This window comes from Amblyomma maculatum, chromosome 1 (genome assembly GCF_055883805.1).
Source record: "Amblyomma maculatum isolate TAMU_Amacu chromosome 1, ASM5588380v1, whole genome shotgun sequence".
Taxonomy (NCBI): Eukaryota; Metazoa; Arthropoda; class Arachnida; order Ixodida; family Ixodidae; genus Amblyomma; species Amblyomma maculatum.
In genome coordinates, this window is record NC_139344.1 from 383,790,106 (window position 1) to 383,808,738 (window position 18,633).

Sequence of the window (18,633 nt, forward strand, 5' to 3'; positions counted from 1 at the left end):
AAAAAAGCATTCATCAGCATTTCAGTACACCCTTAACAACATTCCCCTTGGATCTGTTCATGAGCATAAGTATCTTGGTGTGACACTAACTTCTTACTTCCACTGGAACTCTCACGTTAACAACATCGCGTCAACCGCCCTAAAACAGCTATTCTTTATTAACAGGCGTCTTAAACTAGCACCACCTAGAACAAAGTTACTTGCATATAAAACACTTGTCAGACCGGTACTAGAGTACGCTAATCCCGTTTGGTTCCCGTTTACTAAACAGCTCATTAAAAAACTGGAGGCAGTACAAAGAAAGGCACTAAGATTTATATACAATAAACACTCTATTACAGACTCACCAACAGAATTACTCAAACGTGCAGAACTACTAACCTTAGAAAACAGAGCCTATCTTGCAAGACTTAAAATAATATACCAGATAATACACAATCAACTAAAACTGCCTAATACAAAGTACATGCCGACTTCCTCGAACAGATTAACCCGTTATAACCTTACGCATACATTAGGCGAATTCTCATTTCATACTGATATTTTCAAATACTCATTTTTTCCAAGGGCAACACGAGAATGGAACAATCTACACACGCGCATTACTAACAGCACGTCTTTAGCTGAGTTTTGTTCCCTTGTTGCAGATGAATTATACCCATTTCAGTAACAATTGTATTGCTTATTTTTATGCTTCCTTGTTCTCTTGTTATTTTTATTTGCCTGTTCGTGCCTGATTCAAGTTGTGAATTCATTATAGTCGATTTTTTCCTTTTTTAGTTTTTTAAACCTTGATTGTGCCTTGACTGTCAATTACAACTAATATTGATCCCCTCGCTGTATCATCCGTAGTCATGTAATTAATATATGTGATATATCCTGTGTTCTTCAATTGTTGTAAGCTGCATGTAACACTCTACACCATGAATTATTGTGCTTTAGTATAATATGCTCACAGCCCTTCCTGTTACAATCCCTGATGAGATTCACAGTATTAAATTGTATTGGATTGGTAAAACGTTTATTCGGGGCCTGCAGTAGAACGCGCGCTCCGGACGGGGCCTACGTCCCCTGGCCTGGGTCCCCGCCTGGGTCCCCGCTCGCCGTGGCCGGCTCGCTGGTTCCCTGCCGGGCCAGCGCCTTGATGACCTGCTGGACGGCCCAGAGTTGCTCCTCTTGATTGTCGCTCCCTGCGGCTGCTTCCAGTCGCGGCGGGATCCTCCCAGACTTAGCTTCTTCCTGGTACTGGGTACAATTCCACAGCATGTGTGCGAAGCCGGCAGTCTCCGTTCGGCAGACTCTGCATTTGTCTGTCGGGTGCGTCTCGGGATACATTCTATGCATCAGCAACGGACTGGGGAGTGAGCCCGTCTGTAGCTGTCTGAATAAAACGGCTTGCTCTCGACTGAGCCCCGAGCAAGGGGGTGGAAGAGTTCTGCGAGCTAGGCGGAACACCTTGGTTATTTCGTTGTAGTCCGTCATGCGGTCTTTGGTGCTGAACCACAGCGGCCAGTCGACCGAGGCGCGCCCCTCAGCGTGTGCCGTCTCGTTGTGGTTGGCGTTGCGGTCTGACGCCTCGCCCGCGTGCGCTGGGAACCACTTGATTCTCACTTGTCTGCTGCCTTTGTCGTTTTTGGTTGCCTGCAGTATGCGCACAGCTTCTTTCGCTATCCTGCCTTTGGCGTAATTTCTCACCGCCTGCCTCGAGTCGCATAGCACTGTGTGGCAGTCGCGGTCGGCGATGGCCAGGGCGATGGCCACCTCCTCCGCTTGCTCTGCCTTGGTGCATCTCGTGCTGGCGGTCGTGCGAACGGTACCGGTCGCGTCGACGACGACCGTCGTGAACCCGTGTATCTTGGCATACTCAGCCGCGTCAACGTAGCGTGCGTGTGTGTCGGCCGCGTGCTGCCTATCAGCGCCTTGGCTCTCGCTGCTCTCCTCCCTTTGTTATACTCCGGGTGCATGTTCTTCGGTACCGAGTCCACTCTAATGTTGCGCCTGATCTCATCGGGGACGGAGAGCTGCGTCTGCTCCCTGCCTTGATATCCAATTCCCAGGTTGTCCAGGATTTTCCGGCCGGCCTTGGTCGTAGACAGTCTTTCGAGCTGTGCGGCATGTTGGGCCTCCGCTATCTCCTCCAGCGTGTTGTGCACCCCTAGCTGCAGGAGGCGTTTGGTGCTCGTTGTTTCGAACAGTCCCAGTGCCGTCTTGTAGGCTCTGCGGATGAGTATATCTATCTTGTTTCTCTCGCTCTTGTTCCACTTGTGGTAGGCCGCCACGTACGCTACGTGACATATGACGAACGAGTGGATCATTCTGATCAGGCTCTCTTCCTTCATTCCACTTTTCTTGTTCGTGACTCGTTTGAGTAGTCTCGTGGCGTTCGCCGCTTTCGCAATGAGCCGGGTGACGGTCTCGCCGTTTCTGCCGTGCGTCTCGATCGTCATCCCCAACACTCTGATCTTGTTGACTCTTGGATCGCGTTTCCCTCTCTGGTCTTGACTTTGATTGCCTCGTACTCTCTCGGGCTGCTCTTAGGTTTGCGGTGCTTGACGGGCGGGTAGACGAGGAGCTCCGACTTGCTCGGCGAGCATCTGAGCCCCGTTCCGTCGAGTTGGTCTTCGATCGCATCGACGGCCGCCTGTAGGGTGGATTCGATGTGGGCATCGCTGCCCCCTTCCACCCACAGCGTTATGTCGTCCGCGTATATCGTATGTCGGACTTCCTTCATGTTCTTGAGCCTTTCGGCCACTCCTATCATCACGAGATTGAAAAGCACCGGCGAGATGACCGATCCCTGAGGTGTGCCTGTGCTTCCCAGCTTCTTCTCCTGTGCTTGGAGGTCCCCCGCTTTGAGCTCGGCCGTTCTGTCCGTGAGGAAGTCTTTGATGTAATTGTATGATCTCTCTCCCATGTTGAGTTTCGATACTTGGGATAGGATCGCTGAGTGCTTCACCTTGTCGAAGGCGCTCTGTAGGTCGAGTCCCAGTACTGCTATGTTGTCGCCAGTTTTGCCATCGATGATCTGGTGCTTGAGCTGTATCATGGCGTCTTAGGTACTTAGATGCTGCCTGAAGCCAATGATCGTTTCCGGGTAGAGATCTTCTTTCTCGAGGTATTCTTGCCACCTGTTGAGCAGGACGTGCTCCAACACCTTGCCCACGCAAGATGTGAGCGATATGGGTCGGAGGTTATCCGTGTCGGATGGCTTGCCCGGCTTGGGGATTAGGATGATCTTGGCCTTCTTCCACTGCGTCGGCAGCGTTCCCGTTTTCCAGAATTTGTTGTAATAACTCGTGAGGCTTTCTATGGATTTGTCGTCGAGGTTCTTAAGCGCCTTGTTGGTGATGCGGTCCAGCCCGGCCGCCGACCTGTTGTTGAGGTCCTGCAGTGCCGTGCGAACTTCTTCTACGTCTATATCTCTGTCGAGACGGGCGTTGGGCAGCCCCCCGTACGGCCCATGGCACTCCGTGGGCGTAGTCGGCAGGTATCTGTCGCTGATGTGTTTCGTCACCTTATCGGCGCCGTGTTTAGTGACTTCTCGATGGATGAGTTTCGCCAGTCGGTCCCTTTGGTGTGACTTAGTCTTGGTTTCGTCGAGCAGATGCTTCAGCAAGTTCCATGTTTTCCCGTTGTGCATCTGGCCGTCGGCAGCGTTGCATATCTCGTTCCACTGTTGCGCACATAGCGTTCGACAGTGGTCCTCGATTGCTCTGTTGAGTTCTGCGACTTTCTTTCGTAGCCTACGATTAAGGCGTTGTTGTTTCCATCTGTTACTATGTCTTTGGTTGAGTTTCGAACATCTTGGAGGATCTTGTTGGTCCACGCGTCGATGTCGTCGATTTCGGTCTCTTCCGCTTCCTGATTTCTGTTATCTCTGAAAGCAGACCAATCGATCCACGTATGTTTCCTGACTTTGGTACTGCTCTGCTCCGGTATGACGATTTCCAATATCATGTGGTCGCTACCGAGGTCCACCCCCGTGTTCCTCCACGTGATCGTGATCGGTTCGTTGTTCTTGACGAACGTGAGGTCGGGGCTGGTATCTCGGGACACGGAGTTGCCAATTCTCGTTGGGTAAGCCGGGTCGGTTATGAGGGTATAGTCGAGTTCCGCCGCGTCTTGGGATAGGTTTCTGCCTTTCGAATCACTTTTGACGTAGCCCCACGCCGGATCCATCGCATTAAAGTCGCCGCATGCGATCAGCGTGCTCTGGCCGGCCGTCGTGCTTGCCTTGTTAAGAATGGCTTTAAACCTCTGGAGTCTCCGCGATGGGTTACTGTAGATGTTCAACATGAAGATGCTGTTTTTTCTTTGCTTGGTCGGTATGAGTTCGGTGAGCGTGTGTTCAATCCTGACATTGCTTAGCCGGTGTTCGACGAAGGTATTAAATAAAAAAAAAGGAATCTCCCGCACCAAATCCACGCACGCATGATGCCATGTTTTAGAAAACGCGGGAAACGGGATGCAGGAATTCCGCCATCTACTGTTCAAAATTGCATTCAAGAAAAACGCCAACGATGGGACCCGTGCTGCCATCTATGTTTTATGTGGTACAGTACCGTTTCAAGAGTTGGGCTCGCCAAAAGCCTCTTTATACATTGTGAAAAGCTGGCGACCTCAGCTCGTCATAAGCAAAAAAAGTGCCGATCGCTTGTGACGAGCTGAGCTCGTCATAGGCCCTCCTGTTTTGTGCTAGATACTAACGCGTCCACTTAGGGAAAATATAGGGACACATTTGGACACAGTCGTAACAACGTGGTCGAAATTATTCCGTAGGCCTCCACTACGGCTCCTCTTTCTCTCTATTCACTTTCACTCCCACCCTCTTCCCTTCCCCTACGGCGCGGTTCAGGTGTCCACAGAAACAAGTGTGACAGATACTGCGCCTTTCCCTTCCTGTGAACCAATTATTATTACAACGGCTCACCTGATCAAGAACATCTGCGTCGAGCTGGATTTCTCATCTGGCTTTCTCTAGGCTCAATGTTTTGATAATGAAATTGGTTACTTATAGTCCGAGCATCCGTAGTTTCGTCGACTGACGCCAAATGTTGTTGTCCCCAATCTGATCTCTAATTTGGGCGAGAGCATCCGCGTAATACTCTTTCAAGTATGCGTTGATTCACCTGGAACATGCTGCTTGGTGTAATTTTCCAGAAAGCTACCAAAATCACTGTTGGTCAGTTTCCCCCACGGGATATCTGCCGCCAAAAATGCTTGACCCCACTATGTGGCAAATGACGATTTCTCTGATGTTGAACTACCGCCGAAAGCCCCTGCCAGTAGGAACTGCGATGTCCCCTCTTTCGTTCGCTTCAGGTTTGCAATGTGCTTGTTGGTAGCGAGTTGTTGCGCTACAAGGCATCACTTACAACTTGATACTGAAGCTTCGCACGCCTGTATCGAGAGGAGATCGTTGCACGCAGTGGGGGTTTAGCAGTTTAGAGAGGTTTCTTTCTTTTTTCTTTTCAAATGATGGAACTGTGCTTTACTGCAAAAGGAAAAAAAAAAAGAAAAACAGCTCCATCATCAGAAAAAAACCTCTCCAAACTGCGAAACCCACTGCCATTGCCAAAAAGTACAGTTCTTCCATTTCGAAAAAAAAAAAAAATCTCTCCATACTGCTAATCCCACTGCCGCCTGCAACGGGTGCCTCTCAATGCCTTTTCATTCGGCGCGTCAATAACAAATGAAATGAAGAGCACTGATGAAGCAAAGGTTGTGAACCAGCTGTCGCGTGTTCTGGAAACAGTATGGAAATAAGTGGTCATTATTTGAGGCGGTGCAGGCGGCTGAGAGTCGACCGATTGACGAGTGAGCAGTGAGCGCGCGAGTGTGCAAATCTCGCGCTCGTTGAGTCGACGGCCCCCGGCTGGACGCAGCGCGTTGAGGCGATGACGCGATAGTCCCCGGCTGGACGGCGCTGCCTTGTGTATCGGGTTACACACTTCGAGAAACGTTTGGCGAGGTCCCGCGCACCGGCGCGCGTCTTCCACCATACGTAGACAGATGTCTCAAAAATGAACAACGGCACCGAGGACCGAAATTGAAGATTTACGCATTTATAAGCAGCAAATGCAGTTAAATATGCAGTATTTCCTTAAATATGACAAAACGTCAGACAAGTGCAAAAACCCTCCTTTTAGGCATGTTTAGACAAGCGCCTGAAATTCCAGGCCCTAGTAATAACACAGTATAACGCTGAAAAATACACACGCCTCGAAGCAATATATATCTGCCTCAGGGGCTCGGGAATGAACGGACTGGACAACAGCGTAACCAAGCACGCACCCCGACCGGCCGAGACCTCCACTCAACACCAGCCGACTCACGTGAGTTGTCATGAAGGCAACTCTAAAGCCACTTTCGAGATAAATCTTCACAGTCTGACACGTACGCACTGCTTAAAAACCGAGCGCTCACCTGTGAAAGTCGAACTCCGAACTCCAGCGAGCGCTGTGCAGGAAGTTTAATCGCCGTTGCGGGAGGGAAGCGCTGTCATGCGTTGCAAACGCGTTTCACTATAGTTCAACCGTCCACGTCTTATGAAGATTTCCCGACAAAGCGGTGCTAATATCAACGCAATCGAACTACGTTAACTACGGTCCCTACACTTGGAGCCGACAGGCGCCGAAATGCATTTTGGAGGGATCACCAACCGTCATTCAGCTCAAATTGATCAAGTGGTGGCGCCACATGGATTAATGAATTCTGCTGACCTTGCCCTTTGTACTGGACGGCAGCTTGCGCCGCCTAGCCTATAATTTCATTTCTCTGTTTGATTTGAGTGTCTAATCAGCCATTGGTTTCGTATTTTCCCGTTTCCCTTGTGCTACACCACCAGCCTCCCAACCAACCCTTCGCTATACTAACTTGTTTCTTGTCTATTTGTCCATCTTACATGGTCATGGAGGAAGGATACATGGTTATATAATTGATGGCGCTGTTGATGCATGCTATCGCTTCGCTTCATGGTGCAAGGAAACGTACAGTCATTGCCAACTGCGTGATCATTATTCATGAGAGTGAGGGAGAAAAATGAAGTGCATGAACAGACAGGCAGCGTAGTCGCTGCAACACGTCTTCAGGACCGTGCCGTTTCCAGCGAAATTCGCGGGCGTCTAATGCGCTCAGTTTCGGTTTATTGCGGAAGAGAAGCACCGGCTCTCCTCTCCCAGCAGGGCTTTAGAAAATGACTTACTCATCGTTTCAAAATTTATAATGCACTGTTTTGCCCACGGCTTGAAACTCCTTATTGGTATTAACCACCCAAATGCGTTACCTAATTAGAATGTTTGTGTATTTTAGCTAACGAGACGTAATGCAGAGTTTCCACGATTAATTACGTCCGCCGCGGCAAAGAGTTCGTTCATGATTTGTTTTTATTTCGGGCTCCCTACTTTAGGAATTCTCAACTGGAAACACCTTATAACTCCGGAAAAGTTACTTGTCTACAATAGTGCGTCTATCCCGGCTCACGGCGGAGCTTTCGTTTGGTGCTGTTAGTGCTGTTATATATACTCTGCTTCGATTTCGAGGCTGTGGCGTGAAATCACTGTGCTTTCTCGAAGTCGAACAGATTATTAAGACTAACCACTTCTGCTTGAACGGGCTGAAGAATCACGCTGGTGACTACGCCGTAATTGTCCCCTTGTGCAGCCCTGTGCGCAGAAAGAGAAGTACTCAGGGTCCCAACGTGAGTCGCACCAGATCGCTTTCAACCTAAACTGCTTCTTCGGAAAGCCTGCACATACGCTACCGACTGTTTTGAAGAGTGAAAAATGCTTGTGTGCAACTTTCAATCACTGTTACAATACGAGCGTGTAGGGAAAGGCGTAGAAAGTACGCACTTCCACATGACACACTAAGCCGAGAACAAGCCACTACACTTAGGCGCCTAAAACAATGGTTGGTTGATTGGTTGGTTTGTGGGGTTTAACGTCCCAAATTTACTCAGGCTATGAGAGACGCCGTAGCGGAGGACTCCGGAAATTTTGACCACCTGGGGTTCTTTAACGTGCACTGACATCGCACAGCACACGGGAGCCTTCCTTGCCTTGCTAAGTAACTCAGATGATGAACTGTAAAGAATGATTGGTGACCTAGACAGGAAAAGTACAAAGGTAGGCTTGAAAATCAGTTTGCAGAATGCTAAGGTAATGTTCAACAGTCTCGGGAAGGAACAGCAGTTTACGTTAGGTAGCGAAGCACTGGAAGTATTAGGCGAATGTCTACTTAGGACAGGTAGTAACCGCAGATCCGGACCATGAAAAGGAAATAAGAAAAATAAGATCGGGATAGAGCGCATTTGGCAAGCACTCGCAGATTATGACTAGCAGCTTACCGGTATCGCTCAAGAGGAAAGTGACAACAGTTGCATCTTACCTGTACTCACCTATGGGGCTGAAACGTGGAGGCTAACCAAGAGGGTTCTACTTAAGTTGAGGACAACGCAGAGGGCTATGGAAAGAAAAATGGTAGGGGTAACATTAAGAGATAGGAAGCGTGCAGAGTGGGTCAGAGAAATAACTCAAGGTACTGACATTCTAGTGGAAATCAAGAAGAAGAAATGGGCATGGGCAGGACATGTGGTGCGAAGAGAGGATAACCGATGGTCGCTTAAAGGCCCACTGTCCACCCTCCGGTCGAAAATATTTTCTTCCACGGTGACTGTGAGACTTCGCCCCTAGAACGCAAAGCCGCAAAATGTTTTTGAAAATAGTAACTAATAACGGAGTTACAGCCACCGCAATCGCCCGATTCTGTCATGCTTCTCTCCTTCCGTTCCCTCGCAAAGGTTTTTCGCTCTCCTGCCCGAGGTCGTCTAGCCTCCGCAAGACAAATTCCCCTTCCTCCTCCGCGTTTGGCGGGAGGTGGGGTGTGGCATTCCGCGAGCGCGAAAAAAAAAAAAAGAAAAAAAACGGCCGAGGGAGCACGCGCCGCTGGATTCAGTCTGGCTGCGGCGAGGGAAAAGCGCGCAGCGAGCGGTAGACACCCATCCTTCTCCCGTCAGTTAGCGAGACGGACCAATGGACGTCGTTCGCGGTACGTACGTCATTACTGTGGCTCGTCGGGCCAGCGCAGGAAACGGGGAAGCTGGCTTCCCGAAGGAGAGCATGAGAGAGCTTTGAATTGTATTTTCGATGCTTTGCGGCGCGCGTGTCACTGTAGCATTTTGCAGAGACTATCTCCGGTACCTGATCGAAACACTGGGCTCCTTTGCTTAAAAGGGCCTTCCCTGGACAGTGGCCCTTTAAGGTAACAAAATGGATTCCAAGGTTAATTAGTTACGTGAGATTAAAAATTGAACTGCACAGCACATCGTCATATATCGTTGGATAGCTTATGTCGAGTAAAATTGCAATTGAATAATTTTATTTACTAATTAATTACCGTTAATTAGCCATTTGTGATTAAATTTATTTTTACTCGACATCAAGCCATACATCGTCGGACATCTTGTGCCGAGTACGGATGCACTACACTAATCGCAGGTATTAACTACGATTTTAAATACCGTTAATAAGCTAACTGTGCATAAAATTAAACTTCACGTTACGACATCCATTGAAAATATTTCGACCGGGAGAATTCGGAAAACACATGTCGTAACTATCACCCGATGTTCGGTGTAAAGTGAGAATAATTTATTCAAAATCATAGCGTCATCCGGGGCGCTTCGACTGCTTGCATCGGGAAACGACAAAATGGCACTCTGCGAATTGTCAAGCGAGAAGGACTTAAAATGAAACGCAGCAAAACTCTTTCGAAACTCGTACTTTCGTTTCTTTCCTTCGCAAGACGGCGTCATGCACGATGATCGGCCGAGAACAGAGGCGCAATTTTGCAGTGCACGAGTAACTGAAAAATAGAGCGCGCTTTTGTATTGCTGAACCTGTGTCGGCGGGTTACCGCGCAGGACGCTGGGCGGGAAGCAATATAATCCGGAGTTGCGATACTATGCGTATTGTGCGAAAATTAACAAAGAAATCAAAATGCTGTCTTCTATTGCCCATTTATTTTGATCCTTTACCAACAGATGTGCCAACATGTAATGCATTTTGTGTAGTAAGCGGTGATGGTACTTACTTAATGTAACATTAATCACCAAAATACGACTAGATACAAGCATAACACTGCCTGCAAAAATAAGGACTTATCACTGTCTCCATAAAGAGGTCACATCGCGCTTTTCAATTGTCGAATACCCTCTTTTATAATCAAAAGCTCACATTTAATTTGTCACTTTCTTCGAATGCCTCTAAGCTTTGCTTATTTATTCTTCACTATTTTTGACAACACCCTAGCACTGGCCTGAGTCTCCACCTAACCTCATTGCACAAAAGTCAACTATTAACTCGATATATACGTTGGTCTCTTGACGACATATGAAGGCTGTGCCTTTAGACGTCTCTTTGTTCCAGATGCGTCCTCCAAGTATATACTGGTTTCTTTCGATGCAGTGATGGCGCACATCTCATTAGCCATGTCACACGTCTTCCTCCAACAGCTCCCTCCTAGGCTTTGTTTTCCTTTCAAACACAATGTGGCCTTTACCTTCTTGGACTTGAACCTTAAAAACTTACTCCTCCCTCCTCGAACGTGCATGCTTTTTCTTTGCAGACTGGCGCTGGGCGACGGTTCAACTGCGGTTCGTACGAAAGCTCTGAAAGTTACATTATATCCGTTATATCCGTGATTGGCATTTAATCACATGAATGTGCCTCCTCTTCACTAGACAACGTAGCCCTGCCGCAGTTGATGGCAGACTGCAGACGACCCTCCACTGGTGCCATGAGGTAACTGCGAACACGGAGAGGTGCAGTTTTTACGCACACGGCCAGAAGCTCGGGATTCAAGTCGCGCGCATACTTGAGCAGCTTTGCCACGTATTTGATCGCTTGATCTTCAGCGTTTTCACCTCTCAGCCGCGCTCCGTTGTCGTCTGGCGATGCTTCTACGGACGGTACCTCCTGCACAACCTTCAGGTAGACCCGGTTGACTGAGGAGAGGTCGAAAATGCCAGGGTACAGATGAAACAAGCCAATGACTTCCAGAGCGGGGTATGCGCATTCCAGGTAGACCTTACAGTTCGGTGGCGCTGTGCTAGCCGCTTGGACGATGTAGTTGAAGCATATTGCCCTCGACGATGATGTGGCATCTATGTGTCTAAGGACGTGGATGAAGTGGATCGCTGCCAGGACCTCAGCCTCCGCATTCCATTCATCTTCTGGCCAAGATGAGCATTCCTCTCTCAACCAAACCTCGTTGCTTTGTTCGTCTATGTGGAAGATAATGGGATGACGCCGGGCGATAGCTCTCAGTTTTTCTTGTGCCGAAGCGGTGTCATGAAAACTTCGTGCGACAGGATACGACGAGTACTTTGCTCTTGCAGCCAGCTCCTGCAAATACACCTTGCGGGAGTGTCCAGGTGTGCGTGCGATTTGAATATAGATCAGCTGCTTCAGGAATAAGGCTTCGGCGTAACGCGGATCGTAGTTTTTGAGATATACGGATAGCTTTTCGACTGTCATAGTGGCAAAATTGCCATTGTTAAGAAGAAAAAACACGACCAGGTTGCCGCGGTAGGTCACTTCAAATAGTTTTCTCTCGTCGCTTTTCATGAATGGGAGGTACTTTGCCGCAATGTGCACGGGGCACGGCTGGTTTTCTGTGGCCCCGATTTTTTGCAGAAGGTCAATGAAGAAAATAACCAAGTTTTCCTCCTTAGCGAATGCCGCTATGCTCTTCTCGTGAAAGCTGAGAGTCAATCGCGCAAAACTGCCGCTCTCGTCAAGCGTGAAATCTTTTCGGTGCGCCCTGAAGAATAGCTCCAAGTTGTTACCATACGCAATTCTCAAATGGTCCGCCATACACTCGGGAAGGGCAGTCCGGATTTCGCTACATGTTTCGTTCCGTATCTGAAGACTCCCCGCCGATTCGTGGATTTTCTGTGCCAGGTACCTGACCAGCCACTGATCCACGGCTCTCGGCAAGTCCTCAGCTACAGCTACCGTGTCCTTATCAGCGTCATAATGGAAGTAGGTAGGCCTTTTGCAAAGAAAGCGGCGAAACTTGCTCTCGGAGCCTGGAGCGAGGTACGGGGCCAGCTCTTTGTCGTGAGCAAGAGAACCGCAGGTGGTCATCAGGTCGCAAACAGGAAAGCCGGATTCGCGCTCTTGCACCAGCAGCATCACCCACAGTCCTGCTTGCAGGTCTAGCTCTGCCGTTGACATGCTTCGTTAGGAACGGGATAGCCCCGCTTCTGCAAAGAAGAGGAAAAGAAGAGTGCATGAGCTGTAATGAAATTTACTGCTTCGGAAAGCTCGTTACTAAACCCATACTGTGTGAGCGATTTGTCTGCCCGCGAGAGACACACAGACAGGCTGAGGCGGGACATGAAAACAAAATGTTTTATTCCTCCCGTGGGGATCTTTGGTTCCTGCCGGCAGCACTCAGGCGACGATACAGGCAGATCCAGTAAGACGAAGAGCCGAATGGACCCGCAAGGCATGCGCTCGCGTGTGTGCGAGAGCTTAACGGGTGGTGGTGGTAAAATTTTAATCTCCAACAGATACAGGAGAGCTTAACGGGTGGTGGTGGTGGTAAAACTTTAATCCCCAACAGATACAGGATAGGCATCAACATATCCACCGACACGACGGCCTGGAGCCTTGACCCGGGCGACGTGTTCGGCCAGTCGGATTAGTCTCATGAAGGGTGTGAGCTCAACAGTGGTCTCCCAAAATTCTTCCGTTTTTGACTGTTCATTTATATTTCTTATTTGGGAAAGAAGCAAAGTGTGTGGGCATGCGCCTGACGATTAACACAGCCGATAATATGTATCGACGATTAATAGCACAGTGAGCCTGGCTGTTATACATAAAGGGAAGGGGTAGCAGGGTCGCGATGGGGAGCGTAGGAAAACACGCGAGGTTTGGATACCATATTGGCGCGGGCCCAACGAATATAGTAGTTATCTTCCTTGCTTTGGGGCACATTCTTATCATGGCATTCTCGAGAGTACAGAGAAATTCGCGCCATTTTCATTTGTGCTTTGGGACGCAATATCGCCATGACGAATTTTGCTCTCTCTATGTGCTCTATAGGCACACGCAGGACAGATACAATACATGCTGACAGAAACGACACTTAAGAGATTACGGAAAGGTGTTACGACTTACGTGCGATGAAGCATGTATGGCAAAATTAATATTGAAAGGGAATTAAATTACATCATAATTCGCTGAAATTCACAATAATGTCCAGACATGAGGTGCACACTCTTTCGTCTTCTCGGCAAAACTCCGTCCTAGACAACTATACCCTCTTTCTTTCGTACAGCACGCGCCATTACAAAAATCAGACAACGGCGACAAAACAAGCATGGTCGAACGCTTGTCACTTTTACTGCGCTCAAGACAAAAACGAGCGGTGAAACCAGTGCCTTCCTGGCCCGGAGCTGTCTCCGCCGTTTGAAGTGCCGGAAACACCTAGTTTATTGCTTCCATGGTCTCAGGGATCGACCTCGGCACCTTGAGCTCAGTCATGCTCATGCTATGTACCTTTTCGCCTGTCCCCTTCTCCCCCTCCTCCTTCTCTCCTATGGCGACAAACGTAACCAGACACTACTGCGGCCTAGCCGACGCAACGGGGGAGTGCCACTGCGCGCTCCCAAGTAGTTTTGAACTCTGGCTGTGTTGCATCTGATCCTTTGGATGTCCTTGACGCCTTACATATTACTGCCTGGGGAATATGTAGATAGTTGAGACTTGCAGCACGTCGTTCTTCAGCTGCACGTTCTATAGCGTGTTGTCTACTAAAAAGCACAGCTGCAGTCTAGTTTTTCATTTCGAAAGCAATTTATTACTTTTGTTGCTAAATTAGTATCCTAAAACAATTTATTACATTACTAAATTATCAGATCAAAAACTGATTAATTACATTAGAAATACCTAAAAAAATAAATTGCAGCAATTTTATTACTGTAATTCAATTACAGCCATCTCTATTGTAAAGTCAGCATTAATTTTAATCCACCCACTCATCAACTATTATTCAACTTCATCTACTGTAGGTAACCTTAATTAATCCAACTTTAATCACCGTATTCGATGGCAATCATCGGAACCTACCGCAACTCTCCAAACCGCCGTATTCCAATTTAATGCTATGTAATGCAGTCGTAATACATCGCACTTCAGCTCAAACCACCGTAATCAGCCGTAGTGACGCTTCGTCCGAATTCTTAATGCACTATAACGAATGCTTAGTCGACCCTAATCCAACTTAACTGACCTACACCCGCAGTAACAAACTGAACCCAAGACCTTGGTCCACAGCAGTCCACTTTGATCCACCATGTAGAATCCCCTAATGCACTACAACCCCACACAATCCACACTATAGTCTACCATAATCCGCCGCACTACAGCTTAATTCATGGTAATCCGCTCTTGATCCATCAGAAACGGTTTGGTTTGTTTGATTTGTGGGGCTTAACGTCCCAACTAATCCATCAGAAACGATCCTAATTAAGTTAACATGATGCTGTCGAATTCCTAAAAAATCCACTGATAATTACAGTGCGCCGCCACCCAAGTTATTCGTTGTTTTTTGAGGTCACGTTAGTCAAGAGGCTTTCATATTTGTCGCGGTTTCTGATTAGTACCTGGGGAAAATGACGTCACAGTCCCGCTTCTTGACCATTCTAAGATTTCGCGACTACTTCTGGCCAAAGAGGTTATTAAAAACCGCAGTCTTTTTTTTTTTTTTTTATAACTTCCTTGCATCTGGTGCACGACAATGCCGGGCTTTGCTGCCGATGAGCCACACAAAGCTTTCGCCTCAAAATTATAGGGCCATTTTTTTTTTTAACCTACACCAGCTACACCAGTATAGCAAATCTCCTATACCTACAATGGATTTTTGATGCACTGGTGTAGCTAGTGTAGGTTAAAAAATGGCCCTTATGATTCCGGCAAAGAAAAGAACCTGTAAGGGCCCCTTATTCGCAGAGAACGCCAACTCTCAGAAGCGCTGCTGAGTCAGTCGAAGTCACTGGCTCGACGGGCAGCGATCAAACTTACTGATCACTCAAGCTCGCTTATCTATCGAGCTTCCACGATGTCCTGGCGTCAGCTGGCTGCGTTCGAGGTCGGTTAGCGATACCAGCGATACGGCCCTTCGCGATTGGTGGGTCGCAAGCGGCGACGCTCAGACACGGCATGAGCGCAGTCGCTAAGACGGAGCCATGTCTCACTGCAGAGCGATGAGCAAAGGTGTACTGTAATCCGAAAATAATGCTAACATGCATGCTTTTGTGCTAGCTTAGCTTGCTTATGCTCGTAGTGAAGACCCATTTCGGACCTAGCGGACGTCGCACGAGCAGTTCAGCGGCTGCTCGATGGAGAGCTTTGTCAAACAGATTTTTTTTTTTTTTTGCCTCAGTTAACGGGCAGGTGAAACATTACGAACTGCATTTTTTTTTTCGCGAATATATTACCTTTAGCCTCATCTTGTGGCCAAAGCTTGGAGAGTGTAATAGCTTAGATACATGGCACTATATTACAAATTTGCCTAAATCACCTTTGTTCTCCTGCTTATTTTTTTTACTACGTTTTTGTGTTGTTTGTTCGTCGCGTCTGCGCATGGTTTTCGTGACAGCCACAAATTTAGTACTACTACGTAGATGCTTGATCGCTTTCTTTTATTTCGTGGTAACGGACTCTTACTGGTTTACGAACGATCACATAAGTTACAAATTCGCGAACGCTACATGAGGCTGCTAGCGTTTAATCTGAACGCACTTTTCTTTGGCATTTAGCCCGCATTGATATGTGGCTGCTGCGACTGGAACCAAAGACAAATGTCACCAGAGTATGTGCTATGCATTATCTCCCTTACTCATTTTTTTTTTTTTTTGTAATATCAATCAAGATGCGCATGTAAACCCTTGCGTAAAAGTGGAGAGACTCCGCGTTTTGACAAGACTGAACGACAGCTTTTTCTGACAGTGAAACGGTTATTTCTAAGTTGTGCTTAGGGTAGCCTAACTAATATGCTTGCTTGCCTTCTTGCCCGAGCAAATTATTCAGGTACATCTTTTTACAAAGAAAAACAAGTGCAGCGGTTCGAGCGGTCTCCCCACTTTTGTACAACAAGTTACTTACGTATACATTGCACAGCAAACGAAGCAACCGAAGCAAAAATGGGAATCCCAATACACGATAGTACATGCAAGATTTCTACTGTAAAGGTGAAATTCCTCTGACAATGATTAAAACCGACCTCTCGAGCTGGTACACGAGCGTGAAACCAGCACACAACACTGAATAACCCGTGTAACCTGCATCAGTGTCGTGGAATGAACACGCCATGCATCCTAGTAGCTGAAAATTCGAGGCTTATTCTTCACAAGTATGATGGTATAAGAGCCCCACAAACATGTACTGCTAGTAAACGAAGGTGTGCTACCTTTAAGAGCCAGTCCGTGTCTGCCGTCCGGGTAACTGGTTGTCGCCGACTCCGTTCTAGGCAGGGCAGTGTGCTGCTTCGCCGTTTCCGTTGTAGGCAGTGCAGCGTGCTGCTTTCGCTAACGCAAGCATAGAGCTCAGTCACGTATGCGTGCGTTTTATCCCAAGCACCAACTTCGAAAATGTGCATGCACCTTACCATGCAGCGCGGCGAAAACTACTTCTGCCATTACTGTCGGTGGGTTGCGCCGAAATGCGTGAGAAGCATTTGGTTGGCAAGTTTTGAGCGAATTGATAGCGCTGTCTATGCGTGCTGGTGGCAGCGAGCTAGGTGACGCGTCTATGCCGAGAGGGCCCGAAAGCGTGCGTGCATGCGTTTGTGCGTGCGCGATTTTATACGCGGTCTGATACCTTGCATTTCACCTGAAGACTATATGCAGTGCTCCAGCACTAACGCGGCCGAAGTGGACACGTTATCGGGCATCATCGATCCATGTTCGCTGCTCGCGAAAGTGCTACTCACATGGATTTATTCGCATTTGATTGATTGATTCACTGACACTCAGGCAAATTATTATTAGCAATTAAAATAGGATGGGAAATCAAACGGTCGAGAACCCTTTAGCCTCGGTAGCCTGCCCGACCAAAGTCACTATCACCGCTTTTTTATTAGGGCTATACCTGTTTATCAATTGCCTCCCACTGCTCTTTTGGTGGGGATATTACAGCGTGGGGTTGACATGGGTTGAGATTGAGGGTTTGCTGCGAAACTTGCACAGATACACGTAATGCTAAGCCTCGTTATTTCCGAGATTTTCGAAGGTGCTGTTTGGGAATATGTTGAAAGCATTTATTATTTTTTTTAAATTAGACTAGTGATCACAATGAATTATTTAGCTACAAAGTAAGAAATACCGAGGTGAAAAAAAAAAAAAACACAAAAACAAGAACACATGAAACCGGTTTACGTTGCCAGCAGTTGGCATCTTCTTTTTTTTTTTTTTTTTAATTCTTGACTTCAATTAGATAGGACTTTCGGATAAGCAGATATATCACTGCATTCTATCTGCTAACAATTGTTTTTTTTTTCCTCTCCTAAGTAAGATTGCCACTGCTGGCGTTAATATATACGAAAACTAATTCGGCTCAACGTCTTAAACCCGTTAGTGTATCTAGCATCCTTATATAAACCCGCAAAACAGTACACATATTGCTTCTGTATCATGTATATATATACATGATACAGATATATATATATATATATATATATATATATATATATATATATATATATTCTCTGACTGGCCTGTTGCATGTGCCCACTGCTATAACGGCTAGTGAACTCAACAATTCACAGGCAGACTGGTTTATAAAACGTGTCATTACACTAAACTTTTATTAGGGCTATACCTGTTTATCAATTGCCTCCCACTGCTCTTTTGGTGGGGATATTACAGCGTGGGGTTGACATGGGTTGAGATTGAGGGTTTGCTGCGAAACTTGCACAGATACACGTAATGCTAAGCCTCGTTATTTCCGAGATTTTCGAAGGTGCTGTTTGGGAATATGTTGAAAGCATTTATTATTTTTTTTAAATTAGACTAGTGATCACAATGAATTATTTAGCTACAAAGTAAGAAATACCGAGGTGAAAAAAAAAACACAAAAACAAGAACACATGAAACCGGTTTACGTTGCCAGCAGTTGGCATCTTCTTTTTTTTTTTTTTTTTAATTCTTGACTTCAATTAGATAGGACTTTCGGATAAGCAGATATATCACTGCATTCTATCTGCTAACAATTGTTTTTTTTTTCCTCTCCTAAGTAAGATTGCCACTGCTGGCGTTAATATATACGAAAACTAATTCGGCTCAACGTCTTAAACCCGTTAGTGTATCTAGCATCCTTATATAAACCCGCAAAACAGTACACATATTGCTTCTGTATCATGTATATATATACATGATACAGATATATATATATATATATATATATATATATATATATTCTCTGACTGGCCTGTTGCATGTGCCCACTGCTATAACGGCTAGTGAACTCAACAATTCACAGGCAGACTGGTTTATAAAACGTGTCATTACACTAAACTTTTATTAGGGCTATACCTGTTTATCAATTGCCTCCCACTGCTCTTTTG

At 46.9% G+C, this 18,633-nt stretch overlaps 2 protein-coding genes and 1 long non-coding RNA gene across 3 annotated transcripts in view; 1 reads left to right on the forward strand and 2 right to left on the reverse strand.

Moving 5' to 3' along the window:
- The window catches only part of LOC146208402 (uncharacterized), a 45,526-nt gene extending 38,687 nt beyond the window's left edge, over window positions 1–6,839 (reverse strand). Inside the window, exon 1 of the mRNA XM_084593318.1 lies at window positions 6,427–6,839. The gene's annotated coding sequence lies outside the window, so the exon portion shown is untranslated. The remainder of the gene's footprint in view (window positions 1–6,426) is intronic.
- The window catches only part of LOC146208401 (uncharacterized), a 73,578-nt gene that overhangs the window by 42,500 nt on the left and 12,445 nt on the right, over window positions 1–18,633 (forward strand). The window lies entirely within an intron of this gene.
- Window positions 10,005–16,875, reverse strand: LOC146208404 (uncharacterized). Its single transcript, XM_084593332.1, has 3 exons — window positions 16,678–16,875; window positions 16,480–16,597; window positions 10,005–12,268 (listed from the first exon to the last, which is right to left on the reverse strand). The coding sequence occupies exon 3, from the start codon at window positions 12,237–12,239 to the stop codon at window positions 10,710–10,712; it is 1,530 nt and encodes a 509-aa protein (XP_084449458.1). The 5' UTR covers window positions 12,240–12,268; window positions 16,480–16,597; window positions 16,678–16,875; the 3' UTR covers window positions 10,005–10,709.

What these genes read in the sequence shown, in the direction of transcription:
- LOC146208404 (XM_084593332.1), bottom strand. Translation starts at nt 12,239, where the DNA reads ATGTCAACGGCAGAGCTAGACCTGCAAGCAGGACTGTGGGTGATGCTG.